This window comes from Plecotus auritus (genome assembly GCF_963455305.1).
Source record: "Plecotus auritus genome assembly, chromosome: 7".
Lineage (NCBI taxonomy): Eukaryota > Metazoa > Chordata > Mammalia > Chiroptera > Vespertilionidae > Plecotus > Plecotus auritus.
This window is the reverse complement of record NC_137774.1, coordinates 52,873,645-52,892,613: the sequence shown is the minus strand read 5'-3', so window position 1 is coordinate 52,892,613 and position 18,969 is coordinate 52,873,645. Positions and strand designations below refer to the sequence as shown.

Genomic DNA, 18,969 nt, shown 5'->3' with positions numbered 1-18,969 from the left:
GGTCTTTTTTTTTTTTTATTTCAATAGTTTTATTCATTTCAAACATTTTAACAAGAAGAATGTAAACACTAATTATTATAATTTGAAACTTCAAAAAATGGAGGGATAATAACATACCTTATATTGAAGATGGCAAAGGCAAAATAAAATTGCCTAACAAAGGAAAGGTACAAAAGCCTTTCAAATTAAACTTAAATATAATAAAATAATTTAAAACTAAAACAAATAGAAAAGAACAAAATGTATAAACAGTAAATTAAACATTTTCTTTAGTGCAACTTCCAAATTATGCCCGGGACGTAGATGTAGATGGCAATGTAGACTGGGTTGAAAGGTTTTTGGTCTTTAAAACATCAACTTCAGTGGGAACAGTGTTGTTGGTCTCCTTTTTAGCTAATGCTCTGATACTATGCTCTCCAGGGGCGTGTCTCCCTACATCACCACGATAACGTGTCTACGCATTCCCAGGGTGATGTCGGGGGACGCTTCCACGGGCATTACAAGGAGCCTCAGGAAGATTGAGAGGTTGTTCCTTCTACTGAATGATTTATATCCGCCCACTCAGAAGAAGGAGCTGCGGCCGTGTTTCCCGACGTTGCCATGTTAACACTGCTGCTGGTGAAGGAGCGGAGGGGAGAGCAAGAGAACCCTCTGCTCTTTCGGCTCCCCGGGCCGGATAGAACAGCCGAACGGGCCGGATCCGGCCCGCGGGCCGTAGTTTGCCCATGGCAGGCCTGGGCCCAACCCCAGATACCGATTTAATTAAGTTGACCCTTGAACAAATACAGCAGTTAGGACATGCAGTAGAAAACCCACTATAACTTAAGTTGGCCCTCGCATATGCAGAGTCCCAATAGCCAGTTGACCCTTGAACAACCGGGATTTGAACTACGCAGGTCAACTGAACTGCGGTCGTCAACTGAACTGTAAGTGTCAACTGAAAAAAACCCGTGTATAAGTGAACCTGCACAGGTCAAACACTTGTTGTTCAAGGGAACTTGTATTCTGAAATGACACTTGGGCATCAAGTTTTATTTATTTATTTGTTTGTTTGTTTATTTATCTATCTATTTAATATCTTTATTGATTTCAGAGAGGAAGAGAGAGACAGAAACATCAATATGAGAGAGAATCATGGATCAGCTACCTCCTGCACACCCCACACTGGGAATCGAGCCTGCAACCTGGGCATGTGCCATGACCGAAAATCAAACGGTGACATCCTGGTTCATAAGTTGACACTCAACCACTGAGTCACGCCAGCTGTGCTGGGCATCAAGTTTTAAAAGCTCCCAGACAGCCCTAGCCAGTGGATAGAGTATCGGCTCAGTGGATAGAGTATCGGCTTGCGGACTGAAGGGTCCTGGGTTCACTTCCAATCGAGAGCATGTACTCTGGTTGCAGGCTCCTCCCTGTCCCGGGTCCTGGTTTGGGCGCATGCAGGAGGCAACCAATCGATGTGTTTTTCTGACATTGACATTTCTCTCAGTCTTTCCCTCTCTCTTCCACTCTCTCTGAAAGTCAATGGAAAAATATCCTCCAGTGAAGATTAAAAATAAACAAATAAAAAACCATGTAGTGTGACCAAGAATAAACATTTGTTGCATTAAAAAAAAAACAAAAAAACAGCTCCTAGGCAGTTCTAATAAGTAGCCTAAATTGAGAACACCAGTTTATACAGGGTGGGGCAAAAGTAGGTTTACACAGTACATATAGTTTATTCTTGCATTATTTTTTTTTAAAATATATTTTATTGATTTTTTACAGAGAGGAAGAGAGAGGGACAGAGAGCCAGAAACATCGATGAGAGAGAGACATCGATCAGCTGCCTCCCGCACGCCCCCCACTGGGGATGTGCCCGCAACCCAGGCACATGCCCTTGACCGGAATCGAACCTGGGACCCTGCAGTCCGCAGGCCGACGCTCTATCCACTGAGCCAAACCGGTTTCGGCTATTCTTGCATTATTTTTATTAATTGTTGTGTTATATTCCATACAAACAACTGTAAACCTACTTTTGCCCCACCTTATATAATGTGATTAAGGCCACACTGCTGACCAGGATTCAAGCGTAGGTCTACCTGACGTTTGAATACACAGCATTAACTCTGAACTGTAGGAACAAATTTTAAGAGTTTGTTCAACTATTACAACAACTCCAAAAGATAAATAAAAACAAGCTCAAAACACTAACTTAAATGACCAGTCACAGCTTGGTTAATAAAATTGTAAAATAAAAAAAATTAAAGAAATTAACACACTTGTGAAGTAGGCACACTTCACAAGTTCAGTCCTAGAGAGAAACAAAAGAAACCCCATTACCTGTCAGAACCTGGGTGAAATTCTGAAAGCAAGGAAGGTCGTCTGCGAAGCTGTTGTTGCTGCTGCTGTTGCAAAAGCTGTGACGCTTGACTGACTTCAAGATGAGAAGAACGATAATCCGGGACTGCAAATTCCTAGTGTTAAAATAATCATACGTTAATTATTAACCAAAAAGTGAAAAGCATCATGAAATCAAAGCAAATATAAAGGCATGAAGGCAGGTATGGGCCACTGAGTATGGAAAGAAATGGCACTGATGATTTCAACCCTTCACTTATCTAATTCTTTCTCCAAAACCTAAAACAATAAACATTTTAAGTATATGTCATTCAAAGGAATTCAAATTAAATTTTGTGTCCAATTTTGATTCATTCTTCTAATAACAATAATTTCCAATCTGTATTATTCATGTAGTAAAATCTCAAACTCATGTGTTCAATATGAAATCCTAAAAAGTATGCCAATCTTAAATTCAAAATCAGTAAGCTGAAAGGGTCACAAAAGCCATCCAGTTAAATTTATGTATATTTACAAATGAAGAAACAGAAGTCCAGAGAACCAACCTGCTAGGTTAAGAGTAATAGTTTTTCCATCATTCCTAGGTGGGTGGTTTTATGTTTGTTTTCCTACTTCTCTTTCATTGTCTTTTTGTTAAACATGCAAAAGCTTTGCCTGGCTGGCATGGCTCAGTGGCTGAGCATCAACCTATGGACCAAGAGGTCGCAATTCGATTCCCAGTCAGGGCAAATGCCTGGGTTGTGGGCTTGATCCTCAGTGTGCAGCATGCAGGAGGCAGCGATCAATGATTCTCTCTGATCACTGATGTTTTTATCTCTCTCTCTCCCTTTCCTTTCCTCTATGAAATCAATAAAAGTTCACTACTAAAAAAGAAAAGAAAATGCAATTTTCCAGGAATTCCACTCTTAGGTATATACACAAAATAATTTAAAAAAAATATGTCTACACACAAAAATTTGCACACAAATTTTCAAAGCAGCATTATTCACAATAGCAAAAAAGGAGAACAAATCCCAAGGTCCCTTGACTTATGAATGGACAAACAAAATGTGGTATACAGGTATCCCCCACTTCTGAAAAGTTCGAATTATACTACTTCACTTTTACAAAAGAGCTACATTAGTACATGTTTTCACTAACCAAAAGAAATCCAAAGAGGATTTTCGCTTTTACAAAAAAGCAAAAAGTGAAACAAATGTTCAGTGTTTGTTTTGCCGTGAGCCCTTATAGAAGCGGTGCACCCCGAGAGGCAAGACTGGCTTCACCACGCTCCTTCCAAGGGAACTACCTTAGCATCTCAGCATCAAGTAGCCATTGCTTTGAACTGCATCTGTAAGCACCTGTGCTTTATCTCTATTTATTTTGAGCATCTGTTAGCAAGATGTCTCCTAAGGTTATCAGAAAAGTGTAAGAACTCATAAAAGTGTTATGCTTGGCATAAAATTGGACATAAGTATTATGATGGTGGTGAACAAAATAAAGACATTGTGTATGTGCTGAATTTGCCTGTGTCCACAAAGAGAGATAAGAATCTTGAAAGCTGTCAAAGTTACAATTTGTTTTGCTAGTATAAAGTGGTCTCTTTTAGTTGGTATCCAGGAATGGATAAAATGGAAAGTTTACTGATTGATTGGATTGATTGGTGTACAAAGCATGGTGTTTCGTTATCTTATACTTTAGGAGAAATCAGTCTTTTGCAATACGTTCAACTACACTGTACATACATTATTTCTACTTTATACAGGCTGTGTATTTATCATATCATTACTGCTTTTACTACTATATGTTATAGGACAACCTACAAAACAAACAATTCCCAGAGCTCACACAGGACCAGAAGTGGTTCAAATTTCATCCAGTCAGAAGGAAGAAATCTCACTGAACATACCAGACATTCAGTAGACACCCCAAAAAGGACAAGTTTGGAAGTGGATAAAGACTATACTCCCTTGGCGTGACTCAGTTGGTTGGGTCTCGTCTCAGGCACCAAAAGGTTGCCGGTTCGATTCCCAGTCAGGGCACATGCCCAGGTTTCAGGCTCAATCCCATAGGGGGTGTGCAGGAGGCAGCAGATCAAAATTTCACTCTCGCATCGATGTTTCTCTCTTTCTCTCTCTCTCCCTCTCCTTTCCTCTCTCTAAAAATCAATTTAAAGAAATGTTTTTAAAAGACTACTGTAAGTAGTTTAGGAAAGGAGAGCAGACCCTAAAGAACCCTAAGCTGTCCCATGGTTGCCACTGGCCTAGTTATCATCACACCCCAGGAGCTGCTACAGCTGATGCAGCCAGCCCTAGTCACCATCATCACTGCAACCATGAGCAGAGAGGTAGAGACCCAGCAATAGCCTGCCCCACCCTCAGTGCTGCCACAACTAAGGTTTTGGGAACAATAAAATGGTCATAAAGAAGACTAACCCCAGAAAGTACCTTCGCAGTGTAGGCAATGGAGTTTGATTTTGTTGAAGAAAAGGATGCAGAGGCAGCAAATATTATAGGCCCTGGTGAAGTTCCAGAGCAAGGCAGTAAATATGCAGCAGAAAGTAACCATTATAGATGCTATCCACAATGCAGGGGTCATCCTGCATTTACCAGCACAATTACTGAAATGGTGAGAGTGGGGAAAAGCATGAAGCATCAGAGAGTGCTCCCAAAGGCCAGGCCTAACAGTGCCAGACTGAAAGCAGGTGACATTTCCCACTTTACTACATGCAAAGACCCAATAGACATTGATCACAGTATTCCAACCCCCTGGTGCAGGGAGAAGTGATGTAAGGTGCTGACAACCAGGGTGCAAGAGAATAAGGTAGACCAGTGTATCAGGGCTATAGACCACAACTTGGCAGGGGCCCTCCTCTCCAAACACAGCTTAGAAAGTATGGCAATGAAGAAGATAAGGGAAATCAAGGAGATGAGACTCAAGGTCAGCAGCCACCTCAACGGTACCACAGCAACTTCAATTACCAACACAGATGCCCAGAAAACCCTAAACCAGGCGTCCTCAAACTATGGCCTGCGGGCCACATGCGGCCCGCCGAGGACATTTATCCGGCCCACCGGGTGCCGCTGCCTGTCCTGCTTAGCAGCCGACTCGTCCCGGGCCCGCAGTGCGCATAGGAATTTGTTCATAGTTGTTTTTTTAAACTATAGTCCGGCCCTCCAACGGTCTGAGGGACAGTGAACTGGCCCCCTGTTTAAAAAATTTGAGGACCCCTGCTAAACCAAAAGTGGCAAAGAGACAAAAGCAGCCGATCCACCAACTTTGAATTCATCTGCTCCCAAGGCTAAGTGGAGTGAAGCTAAATAAATGCTGGCTTACCATTGGCTATATACCATCATCTGAATTAGTCATTCAACAAGAAGAAATGAATATGAAATTTCAGCAGTAAGGAAGTACTTGCTTTTTGCCCATTGACCAGATAACTAGAACTAGCTGCATTATCTATACAGCATGGTTTTTTGATTTTTACCTCAATGTCTCTTTTTGGTAATGACAAACTTGTCTTGTTAAAAAGCCTGGTTTATTTTAATATACCTTCAAAAGTTTTAAAATTGTTTCATATCTGGTCAAGATTTTTAAGAATCTCATTTTTAATTTGTAATAAAAGTTTACTTTTTTTTTTTCAAAAAAGTCAACAAACTGCAAGCATTCTATATAATAAAAAGCTAATATGCAAATTGACCAAACGGTAAAACAACCGATCACTATTACACGCACTGACCACCAGGGGGCAGATCCTCAATGCAGGAGCAGCCCCCTGGTGGTCAGTGCACTCCCACAGGGGGAGCATGGCTCAGCCAGAAGCCGGGCTCACAGGCAGCGGGCCTAAGCCATCATTCAGACATCCCCCGAGAGCTCCCAGACTGCAAGAGGGCGCAGGCAGGGCTGAGGGACCCCCTCCCCACAAGTGCACGAATTTCATGCACAGGGCCTCTAGTCTGTTATTAAATGCCTTTAATAACTGAAAAAAAAAAAAAAAAAGACTTGCCCTAGCAGAGTTGAAAAATAAATTTCAAAAGTAATTTAATTGCCTACCAAAAAGAATCCAACTTTCTTTAAATAAACACAACAAAAGCAAGCACTAAAAAGTATAAAATTCAGTGTTCATATTTTAAACAAAAAGAAAATATCCAATGTCTGCAAAAAAACTTCACTGGATAAACTAACTTCACAAATTGGAAACTGCTGAAAGTCATTGAGCATGAAGCCATAGCAAAATGAAGCAAATGGTTTTAAAAAAATTTAAAATGAACAGAGGTCCAGTGACTTGTACTTAAGGTAATATGAAATATGAGTAATTGGTACCTCAGAAAGAATCTAGAGGGAAAGGAGACAGAAAAATATATCTCAAAAAATAATGACTAAAAAAATTGCCCATATTTTATGAAAATTATAAATCCACAGTCTAGAAGCAGGAAGCTCAGTGAAAGACAATGACATATACATTTTAAAAAGCACACAAAAGGGCACATCGTAATCAAATTGCTGAAAACTGATGATGAAGAGAAAAATCTTAAAAGTAACAAGAAGGCCCTAGCTGGTTTGGCTCAGTAGATAGAGCACTGGCCTGAGGACTGGAGGGTCAAGGGTTCAGTTCTGGTCAAGGGCATGTACCTCGGTTGCAGGCTCAATCCCCAGCCCTGTTGGGGCTCAAGTGGGAAGCAACCAATGATGTGTCTCTCTCACATCAATGTTTCTCTGTCTCTCCCTCTCTTCCACTCTCTCTAAAAATCAATGGAAAATATCCTCAGGTGAGGATTAACAACAACAACAACAAAAAAGTAAATAGAGGAAAAAAATATTTAGATATGAAAAAACAAAGAATGACCAAAGACTTCAGTAACCATCAAGCCAGAATACAAGAATGACATATCTTTTATTTAAAGTATTAAAAGAGCCCTAGCCAGTTTGGCTCAATGGATAGAGCAATGGACTGAAGGGTCCTGGGTTTGATTCCAGTCAAAGGCACATAATATATATATATATATATGTGTGTGTGTGTGTGTGTGTGTGTGTGTGTGTGTGTGTGTGTGTGTGTGTGTGTATTTTTTTTTATTTCAGAGAGGAAGGGAGAGGGAGAGAGAGAGAAACATCAATGATGAGAGAATCATTGATCAGCTGCCTCCTGCATCCCCCCCCCCACTGGGGATCAAGCCTGAAACCCAGGTATGTGCCCTTGACCGGAATCGAACCTGGGACCCTTCAGTACGCAGGACGACACTCTATCCACTAAGCCAAACCAGCTAGAGCAAAAATATATTTTAAAATAAAATAAGATAAAGTACCAGAGGAATTACCAACTGCCTTGGCTGAGTGTGGCTCAGTTGGTTGGAGCATTGTCCTGTACACCAAAAGATTGCTGTTTCCATTCCCAATCAGGGCACATACCTAGGGGGCAATCCCCAGTTGGGGTGTGTATAGGAAACAGCTGATCGATGTTTCTTTCTCACATCAATATTTCTCTTTCCCTTTCTCCCAGCTTTCCTCTCTCCCTCCCACTATTTCTCTCTCCCCCTTCCTCTCTCTCTAGCTCAATAAAAATACATTCTCAGGTGAGGATTACAAATAACAGTAAAAAAAATAATAATCAAGCCCTAACTGGTTTGGCTCAGTGGACAGAGCATCGTCCTGTGGACTGAAAGGTCCCAGGTTCAATTCCGGTCAAGGGCATGTACCTTGGTTGCGGGCACATCCCCAGTAGGGAGTGTGCAGAAGGCAGCTGATTGATGTTTCTCTCTCATCGATGTTTCTAACTCTCTATCCCTCTCCCTTCCTCTCTGTAAAAAATCAATAAAATATATTTTAAAAAATAATAATAATAATCAATATAGAATTCTGTATCCAGTGAAAATGTTCTTAAAAATATGAAGTTGAAATGAACTTTTTTTAAAAATATATTTTATTAATTTTTTACAGAGAGGAAGAGAGAGGAGAGGGATAGAGAGCCAGAAACATCGATCAGCTGCCTCCTGCACACCCCCTTCTGGGGATGTGCCCGCAACCAAGGTACGTGCCCTTGACCGGAATCGAACCTGGGACCTTTCAGTCCGCAGGCCGACGCTCTATCCACTGAGCCAAACCGGTTTCGGCTGAAATGAAATTTTTAAGGTAATCAAAAGCTGAAAGAGACCATTATCAAAAGACCTGAACTTAAAAAAAAAAAGATACCAAAAGGAAACCTGACTATATATAAAGGAGTGAAAGGTGTCTTAGAAAAGATATATATGGGTGAAATTATTGAAGCAAGAAAATAATATGGAGCAGAAATCAGGGTATGAAATAAAGTAGTGAAAATGGATAAAACCAAATAAAAGAATCTATTAAATTGGTAAACTTCTAGCTAGGCTAATAAAGAAAAAAGAAGGAGGGAGGGACATTTAACATGAAGAATGACATCACAACAGATCTCAAAGACATTGAATGAGGGAGTAGTTTAAGGTAGATTGGGGAATATTCACCCAGAATTACCAGCTGAAGACTGGCTGAAGAGACTTTTAAACAAGGAAGGGCAGAACCCAGGCAGGGCTGTGAGAGGGGCTGGCCCAGTTCCCAGGAGTGGCAGGGCCAAGGGTGAGGAGGGTTCACCCAGAGAGGAGAGGCCTGGACCCCAGGCTTAGCTCCCAAATCCAGACAACCAGAGCTGGCAACAGCTGCCTATGCAGCAACCAGTACCAGGGCTTTTATCTGCCAGGAAGAGTCTGAGGCTCCTGTAGACAAAGGCACTTTTATTAAAGGGCTGGCACAAAGGATTTTCATTCCCAGCCACTCACCCTAGGTTTCTGTGGAGGGAGTGCAGTGTGGAATGGCGTCGCCTGAGGAGACTGGGGTGGAAGGATTTGGGGAGAATCAATGCGGAGGCGGCTACCGGGATACCTGCGCTGGGTCATCCACCTCCCCCCATACTGCAGCAGCCATTTTCCCTGAGAAGTGCAAGCCCCTGCCAACAGGAGAAGCCTGGAGAAAGGCAATAGCCTGCCCCAGATGATACAGCTCACCCCATTCTAAGGAATTCCCTGGACTCCACCTTGCATCTTGACCCCTCCTGAGGAGGCAGCAGTCTCAGGTAGATCAGTGACTGGCTTTGGAGTAGAGCCATTCCCCCTAAATTTCCAGGAACCCGGCTGGCACTTCGCTCTCACGGAGCTGACAGAAACTTCTGGCTTCTGGCAGACCCCACTAACCTGTCTGAGAGGCTCTGTCCTGCGAAGGTCATGGTAATATTCCAGGGCAAACTCAGAAGAGTGGCTCTGGGAAGGGGAACATACTCAACATCTTCCCTGAAATCTGAACATTTGCTGACCTGCCTCAAGGCCCTGTGCTACTAAAAAACTGGCCTAAGAGCTCAGCTTGGCCCCTCCTGTGGGTAGGCAAGCCCAGTGGAGGCAGCCACAAGCAGTGGATCACTTGAAGCTTTGAACAGGGTGCCGAGAGCCAAACATGGACAGCTTCTAACATTTTCTAACAAAAAATTACTCCCCAGGAGGCCCAAAATCGACATACAAAACAGTGAGCCTTAGACAACATAGAGGATTCAAAGAGGAATCCTAGAAGGAAGTAAAATCTGCCTTGACGAAGTCCACTTGTTTTGTTTTTCTCCCACTAATTCCTTTATTTTCTCCTTTCTATTACTTTGGTATTATTTTTACTTTTCTCTTTTCTCTCATTTCTCTCATACCTCTTATTTGCCTCTTTCTGATTCTTACTAGAGGCCCAGTGCAGGAATTCATGCATGAGTGGGGTCTCTTGGCCTGGCCGGCGATCGAGGCCAATCGGGGCCAACTGGCCAGGGGGAGGGACCGCGGGAGGTTGGACAGCCCCAGGAAGTTGGCTGTGGGAGTGCAATGACCACCAGGGGGCAGCTCCTGGTGGTCAGTGCATCGTCATAGCGACCAGTCATTCAGTCGACCAGTGGTAACGGTCGCTTAAGCTTTTATATATAGAGATTCTATTTTTTTCCTTTTCTTTCTTTTGCTTTATCTTTCTGTGCTTTTTACTTTTTCATAATTGTTTTCTCTTTCTTCTTTTCTTTTTTACCAATTTCCTTTTCCTATTACTTATTATTTTTTCTCCCCCTTCTTTTCTTTCATAATATTTTTTATTCCCCTTTTCTAGTATTCTTTTTATTTTTTATTTTCCCTTTACTATTCTTTTTTCTCTTTCCTAATTCTCTTTTCTATTGTTGTTTTTGCTGTAGTTGTTGGGTTCTTTTGTTTATTTCTGTTTTGTATTGTCCTGTCAGCACTGTACAACAGCTCTCACACTGTCATCGGTGTTGAACCTCACAGTCAGCCAGCCTGAGAGGAGATTCCACCCATGAATGGGGACAACAACTATAAAGACCCAATTACAACAAGAGAGCCCAAATAACCCACAAAAGGATCACTCCTAGAACAACAGCTCAGGAGTTCAAAAGGCCACCCCACAAACACTGGAAGTCACTGCAGTTCTACCTAATACATAGAAGCAAACACAAAGAGACAACTAAAATGGGGAGAGATAAAGAAACAACCACCAAATGAAAAAGGAGGAACCTCCAGAAAAAAAAAAAAGACCTAAGTGAAATGAAGGTAAGCAACTTATCAGATATAGAGTTCAGAGTAATGGTTCTAAGTTTGCTCAAGAAACTTAGTGAAAAATACCAGGAACTTAATAGAAATTACATCAGCATAAAAAAAAAAAAAGGACATAGAAACCATAAATAAGAACCAGCTGGAAATGAAGAATACCTGCTATCAAGAATACTATGGAAGCTCTAGCTGGTTTGGCTCAGTGGATAGAGCTTAAGCCTGCAGACTGAAAGGTCCTGGGTTCGATTCAGGTCAGGGGCACATGCCAATGAGGGGCATGCAGGAGGCAGCCGATCAATGATTCTCTCTCATCATTGATGTTTCTATCTCTCCCTCTTCCTCTCTGAAATCAATAAAAAATATTTTAAAAAATAAAAAATAAAAAGAATACTATGAAAGGCATTAAAAGCAGTCTGAATAAAGCAGAGGATCAAATCAGCAACTTGAAAGACATGGTAGGAAAAAAACACTGAGTTAGAGCAGCTAAAAGAAAAAAACTTTTACAAACATAAGAATGTAAGGGAATTATGGACAACATAGAAAGGGACTTTAATACCCCACTAATCGCCCTAGCCAGTTTGGCTCAGTGGATAGAGCGTTAGCCTGCGAACTGAAAGGTCCCAGGTTCAGTTCCGGTCAAGGGCACATGCCTGGGTTGTGGGCTCGATCCCCAGTGGGGGATTCGCAGGAGGAAGCCAATCCATGATTCTCTCTCACCATGGATGTTTCTATCTCTCTCTCCCTCTTCCTTCCTCTCTGAAATCAATAAAAATATATATATTTTTTAAAAACCTAATATCACAGGATAGATGTTCCAGACAAAAAATAAATAAGGAAACAGTGACTTTAAATGACACACTCGAATTCAACTGATATTTGGGAATATTTCATCCCAAGCTGCAGAATATACATTCTTCTCAAGTGCACCTGGAACATTCTCAAAGATAAATCACATATTAGGACACAAAGTAAGTCTTTACAAGTTCAAGAAGACTGAAATCATATCAAGCATCTTCTCAGATCACAATGGTATGAAACTAGAAATCAACTACAATTAAAAAAAAACACCTCAAAAACATTCTAACACATGGAGGCCAAATAGCACGTTATTAAACAATGGATGGATTACCAATGAAATAAAGGAAGCAATAACAACTTCCTGGACACAAATGAAAATGAACACACAATAGCCCAAAATCTATGGGACACAGTGAAAGCGGTACTGAGAGGGAAGTTCAAAGCATTACAGGCCTACCTTAAGAAACAAGAAAAAGCTCAAATACACAATTTAACACTACAACTAAAAGAATTAAAAAGAAAACAAGAAAATTCTAGAGGAAATAGAAGGAAATAGTAAATATCAAAGGGAAATAAATGGCATAAAGACTAAAAAGAAACATACAAAAGATCAATAAAACCAAGAGCTGGTTCTTGGAAAAGATAGATAAGATTGGATCTTTAGCCAGACTGCTCAAGAAATAAAGAGACAGGACCCAAGTAAATAAAATCAGGAATGAAAAAGGCGAAATAACAACTGACACCACAGAAATACAAAGGATTCTAAGAAAATAATATGAATATTTACATGCCAATAATCCAGACAACCTAAGCAAAATGGACAAGTGCCTGGAAACATACAATCTTTCAAAACACAATAAGAAAGAATCAGAAACCTAAACAGGCCTTTAACTAGTAATGAAATTGAAGCAATAATCAAAAAACTCCCAGCAAACAAAAGTCCTGGATTGAATGGATTCACAGTTGAGTTTTACAGAACATTCAAAGAACTAATAACTATCCTCCTCAAACTATTCCAAAAAATCAAGAGAAGGGAAGACTTCCAAACTCTTTTTACATGGCCAGCATTATCTAGATAAAGACAATACAAAGAAATAAAATTACAGGCCAATATTCCTGATGAACATAAATGCTAAAAGCCTCAACAAAATACTAGCAAATCGGATCCAGCAATACATTAAAAAGATCATCCCAGTCATCATGGCTCAGTGGTTGAGTATCAACTATGAACCAGGAGGTCACGGTTCCATTCCTGGTCAGGACACATGCCTGGGTTGCAGGCTCGATCCCCAGTTTGGGGCATGCAGGAGGCAGACGATCAATGATTCTCATCCTCTCTCTCTCTCTCTCTCTCTGAAATCAATAAAAATGTATTAAGAAAAAAGATTATATACCATAATCAAGTGGGATTTATCCTTGGAATGAAAAGCTATTACAATATTCGTAAATCAATAAATGTGACACATCACATAAACAAAATGAAGGATAAAAATCACATGATTATAGCAATAGATGCAGAAAAAGCATTTGACAAAATCCAGCAACCATTTTGTTTGTTTGTTTTGTTAATCCTCACCCAAGGATATTTTCTTTCCATTGATATTTAGAGAGAATCAAATGAAGAAGAGGGATCGAACGAGAGAAACATCGATGAGAGAGAAACACATCAATTAGTTGCCTCCTGCACACGCCCTCACCCAGGCCAGGAATCAAACCTGCAACATAGGTACATGCCCTTGACCGGGAATTGAACCCTTCAATGCATGGGCCACCACTCTACTATCCATTAAGCCACACTAGCCAGGGCAGCAGTTTTGATAAAAAACTCTCTGGGAAGTGGGAATAGAGGAAACATACCTCCACATAATAAAGGCCATATATGACAAACGTATAGCCAACATCATATTAAATGGGCAAAAACTAAAACCATTTTCCTTAAGAACAGGAACAAGAGAGGATTGTCACTTTCACCACTCTTATTCAACACTAGTGGCCGGGTGCATGGATCCGTGTACACTGAAAGGAAATTAATTATAATTCCTGGGGCAGCACCGTGGCTTGAACGGCGTCTGTGGAGTGAACAGGGCGGGGGACAGGGGGGGAGAACAAGAAAGAAAACTCATGCTCGGGTCTTCTGGCTTGAAGTGCTGGCTCTGGTGCAAAGACTAATGCAGGCAGTCCTGGGTGGTGGCTGGCGGGGCGAGACTGGGAGAGAGGGGCCGGACATGCCCTGGAGCCAACCTCCCACGGTCTCTCCCTGGCCAGCCACACCTGGAGCGGCGCTGCAGGTTGAAGGGCGTCTGCAGAGTGAGCGGGGTCCCTCCAGCAGGTGGGGTCCCTTGGCCTGGTCTGTGGGTATTGGGCCGAAACCAGCTCTCCAATATTCCCCAAGGGGTCCAGGATTGCAAGAGGGCACTCTGCAAAGTTGCTGTCATACAGGGTATGGGATGCAAATGCAAGTGTGCAGCAAACCAGATTCAGGGCCAACAGTGCCCTGGGAACAACATAATCCATGGCCCAAGGTAGAGTCGTGCGACCCGGCGAAGAATCAGGCTCCCTCCTCTCTGGTTCAGGGGTGCATCACCCAAGAACCGCTGCTGCCAAATCACCACAGCTTGGCATCTCCTGCATTAAGCATCTGCTCCCTGGTGATCAATGCACATCATAGATACCAGCCAGTTGGACAATCACTTAGCCTTTTATATATATAGATATATAGAGATAGTACTGGAAATCCTAGCCACAACAACCAGACAAGAAAAAATCAAAGGCATCCACATTGAAAAGGAGAAAGTAAAATTGTCATCATTTACAGATGATATGACACTGTACACAGAAAAGCCTAAAGACTCTACCAAAAAACTACTAGATTTAATAAATGAATTTGGCAAAATAGTAGAATACAAAACTTAACATCCAGAAATAGATGGCATTTTTGTACACCAATAATGAACTCTCACAAAGAGAAACTAAAACTAAAAAAAAATTCCTATTTACCATTGCAACAACAATAAAATAAGATATCTACGAATAAACTTAACAAACGAGGTCAGAAAACTATAGGACATTGAAAAAAGAAATAGAAAAAAATACAAAACACTGGCAGCATATAATGTATTTATGGGTTAAAAGGATTAACATCATTAAAATGACCATACTACCCAAAGCAATCTATAGAGTCAACGCAATCCCTATTTAAATACCAACAGCATATTTCACAGATCTAAGACAAATATCCCAAAAACTTATATGGAACAAAAAAGACCCTGATTAGTCCCAACAATCTAGAGAAAGAAGAACAAAGTGGGAGGAATCACAATACTGGATATCAAACTATTTTAAAAAGCCATTCTAATCAAAACAGCCTGGTACTGGCACAAAAACAGGCATACAGATCAAGGGAACAGAACAAAGACCCCAGAAATCGACCCACGCCATTATGGTCCATTAGTATTTGACAAAGGAGGCAAGAGTATACAATGGAATAAAGACAGTCTCTTCAAGGAATGGTGCACGCAAAAAAAATAAAAATAAAAATGAAACTACACCACCAAATGACACCATACCAAGAATAAACTCAAAATGGATTAAGGATCTACATATATAAAAAGCCAGCGACCGGAATGCCAGCATAACAGGAATGCCGGAATGACTAGAACGACCAGTCGCTATGATGCCCACTGTGTCTGGCCAACCAGCCTGATTGGGGGAGGGGCCGGCTGGCCAACCTCCTGTGGCCCCTCCCCCATCGGACCTGCCCGATAGCTCCACAGCCCCTCACACCAGCTGGCCCCGTCCTCGATCGGCCCCCCACCCCGATCCGGGGACAAGGCCAGCTGGCCAACCTCCCATGTCCCCTCTCCCCCACTGGCCCGGCCCCGATCGGCCCCCACTGGGGAAGGCCAGCCAGACCCCACCTGTGCACAAATTTGTGCACCAGGCCTCTAGTTTAAATATAAGTCGCAACACCATAAAAATCCTAGAAGAAAACTTAGGCAGTGAAATCTCAAACTTCTTACTAGTAAGTAGCAGAATTTTCACAGATACATCTCCTAGGGCAAGAGAAACAAAGGAAAAAATAAGCAAATGGAACTACATACATCAAACTAAAAAGCTTCTGTACAGCAAAAGAAACAATGAACAAAATGAAAAGGGAACCCACTGTATGGGAGTACATATTCACCAGTGATATATCTAGTAAGGGGTTAATTTCTAAAATATGTAAAAAACTCAAATCAACAAAAGGAAAACGAACAATCCAAATGAAAAACAGGCAAAGGACCAGAATTAACACTTCTCCAAAGAGGACATACAGATGTCCAAGAGAAATATGAAAACAATGCTCAAAGTCACTAATCGTTAGAAAGATGCAAATTAAAACTACAATGAGGTTATCTCCTCACACCTGCCAGAAAGGCTACCATCAATCTTCTACATATATAAAAGCCTAACGACCAGCCGACCGGCCAACCATTCGACTGGTAGCTATGACGCAAACTGACCGCCAGGGGGCAGACGTTCAACACACAGGCATAGAAACATGGAACAGACTGATGAATCTCAGAGGAAAGGAGGGAGGGGAGAGAGCGGGAAGAGATTAACTGAAGATCTTATATGCATGGATTCCTGCACCGGTGCGGTCCCTCGGCTTGGCCTGTGGGGATCAGGCAGAAACCGGCAGTCCAACATCCCCCGAAGGATCTCTGAGAAAGGGTGCAGGCCTCTCCCATATGAATCCGTGCACCAGGCCTCTAGTAAATCAATAAACAAGTGTTGGCAAGGATGTGGAGAAAAGGGAACACTAGTGCACTGCTGGTTGGAATGCAAACTGGTGCAGCCACTGTGAAAACAGTATGGAGTTAAAACTGAAACTAACATTTGACCCAGTGATCCCACTTGTAGGAATATAGCCTAAGAATCCCAAAACAACAATCAGAAAGAATATATGCACCCTATGTTGAAAGCAGCATTATTTATAATAACTAAGATCTAGAATCTGCACAAGTGCCCATCACTACATGAGTGGGTAAAAAGCTGTGGTACATTTACACATGGAATAATATGAAGCAGTAAAAAAGAAGGATCTCTTACCCTTTGAGACAGCATGGAGGGATCTAGAGAGTATTATGCTAAGTGAAATGAGCCAATCAGAGAAAGGTAAGTATCACATGATCTCACTCATATATGGAATATAATGAACAAAATAAACTGATAAACAAAACAGATCCAGAGACATTGAAACATGCAACCATATGACATATTTCAGAGGGGGGCAGGAGGGTTTACCTAAGAACTTATATGCATATTCTGTGGACAGATAATAATGTGGGGAAGGCCTGGGAAAGGGGTCAACAGAGGGGAAAAAGGGAGACATCTGTAATACTTTCAACAATAAATTCTTTTTAAAAAGCTGTTGTAGCCCAACCAGCGTGGCTCAGTGGTTGAGCATCGACCTGTGAGCCAGGAAGTCACAATTCGATTCCTGGTCAAGGCACATGTCTGGGTTGCAGGTTCCATCCCCAATGTGGGGCGTGCAGGAGGCAGCCCATCAATGATTCTCTCTCAATATTGATGTTTCTCTTTCTCTTCTCTCCCTTCCTCTCTGAAATCAATAAAAATATTTTTTTAAAGCTGTTGTACATTTACAAAATGGGATACTATTGGAACACAATGGAACAACATTCTTAATGGTGAAAGACTGAATGTTTTCCTCTTAAGATCAGAAACAAGGCAAGAATGTCTACTCTCACCTCTTCTATTCAACACTATACTAGATATTCTAGCGGTAGCCAGTGCAATAAGGCTTAAAAGAGAAAAGGCATCCACGCTGGAACGGTAAAAGCAAAACTGTCTTTATTCTCAGATTACAAGATCTTCTACATAGAAAATTCCATGAAATCTATAAAAAAGCAACTAGAAGGAACAAGAAATTTTCAGGATATAAAATCAATATATGTCATAGCAACAAACAACTGAAATTTTTTAAAAAATACCATTTACAATAGCATCAAAAATATTTAGAAATAAATTTAATAAAAGATATGTATCTGTATACAGAAACTATAAAACGTTACTGAGAAAAATTGATTAAGACCTAAATAAATGGAGAGATATACCACATTCATGGAACAGAAGACTCAAGTTGTTAAAATATCAATTCTCTCTAAAATAAATCTCTAGATTCAATAAAGCTCCACTCAAAATCTCAGAAATATTTTTGTAGAAACTGACAAGCTGATTCTAAAATGTATATAGAAATGCTAAGGATCTAGAATATTTAAAACAACAATTTAGGAAGGAATCACACCATTTAATTTCAACTTATAAAGCTACTGGAGGCCCAGTGCACGAAATTTGTGCATAAGGGGAGGGGGGCGGCATCCCTCAACCTGGCCTGCACTCTCTCGCAATCTAGGACCACTGGCTCCTAACCACTTGCCTGCCTGCCTGCCTGATCACCCCTAATCGCCTCTGCCTTCCTGCCTGATCGCCCCTAACCACTCTGCCTGCCTGCCTGATGCCCCTAACTGCTCACCTGCCTGCTTGATAGCCCCTAACCACTCGCCTGCCTGCCTGATTGCCCCTAACTGCTCATCTGCCTGCCTGATTGCCCCTAACCACCTCTGCCTTCCTGTCTGATCACCCCTAACCACTTGCCTGCCTGCCTGATCACCCCAACCACTCACCTGCCTGCCTGATCGCCCCTAACCACTCTGCCTGCCTGCCTGATCACCCCTAACCACCTTTGCTTTGGCCCCTGCTGCGGTGACTTAGTCCAGAAGGATGTCTGGAATGACATGCAGAAGGTGGTTTGGCTGTCCAGTCTAATTAGCGTATTATGCTTTTATTTTATAGGTCATAATCAAGACCATGTGAAGTACTTTAATAAAGATTAAGTGTTTGTGTACCTAGAATAACACACCAATGTGCAGTAAAGATAGACAAAATATATCAACAGAACAGTAGAAGGAACAGAAATAGACTTGCATATATATGGTCAATTAATTTACAAAAAAAAGTACCAAAACAAATCACTGGGGAAAGAATAATCTTTTCAATAAATAGTTTCTATAACAACTGAATACTCAATATGCAAAACAACCCTTAACTCACACCATAAAATTTTAATTCAAAATAGGTCATAGACTTAAATGTAAAATCCGCACAGAAATCTTAATGACCTTGAATTTGGCAAAAACTGCTTAAATATGACACAAAAAGTAAGAAATGTAAAAGACAAAATACATTAGACTTCATTAAAAAAAAC

General features: G+C 41.3%; 1 protein-coding gene across 16 annotated transcripts in view; it reads right to left on the bottom strand.

Annotated features, from left to right (window-relative positions):
• NCOR1 (nuclear receptor corepressor 1) overlaps window positions 1–18,969 on the bottom strand; it is a gene marked incomplete at its 3' end in the record, with an annotated part of 233,555 nt that overhangs the window by 172,468 nt on the left and 42,118 nt on the right. For all 16 annotated transcript variants that reach the window (XM_080680923.1, XM_080680927.1, XM_080680921.1 and 13 more), the window contains one exon: window positions 2,323–2,456. In XM_080680923.1, coding sequence (XP_080537049.1) covers window positions 2,323–2,456 — 134 coding nt within the window. The remainder of the gene's footprint in view (window positions 1–2,322; window positions 2,457–18,969) is intronic.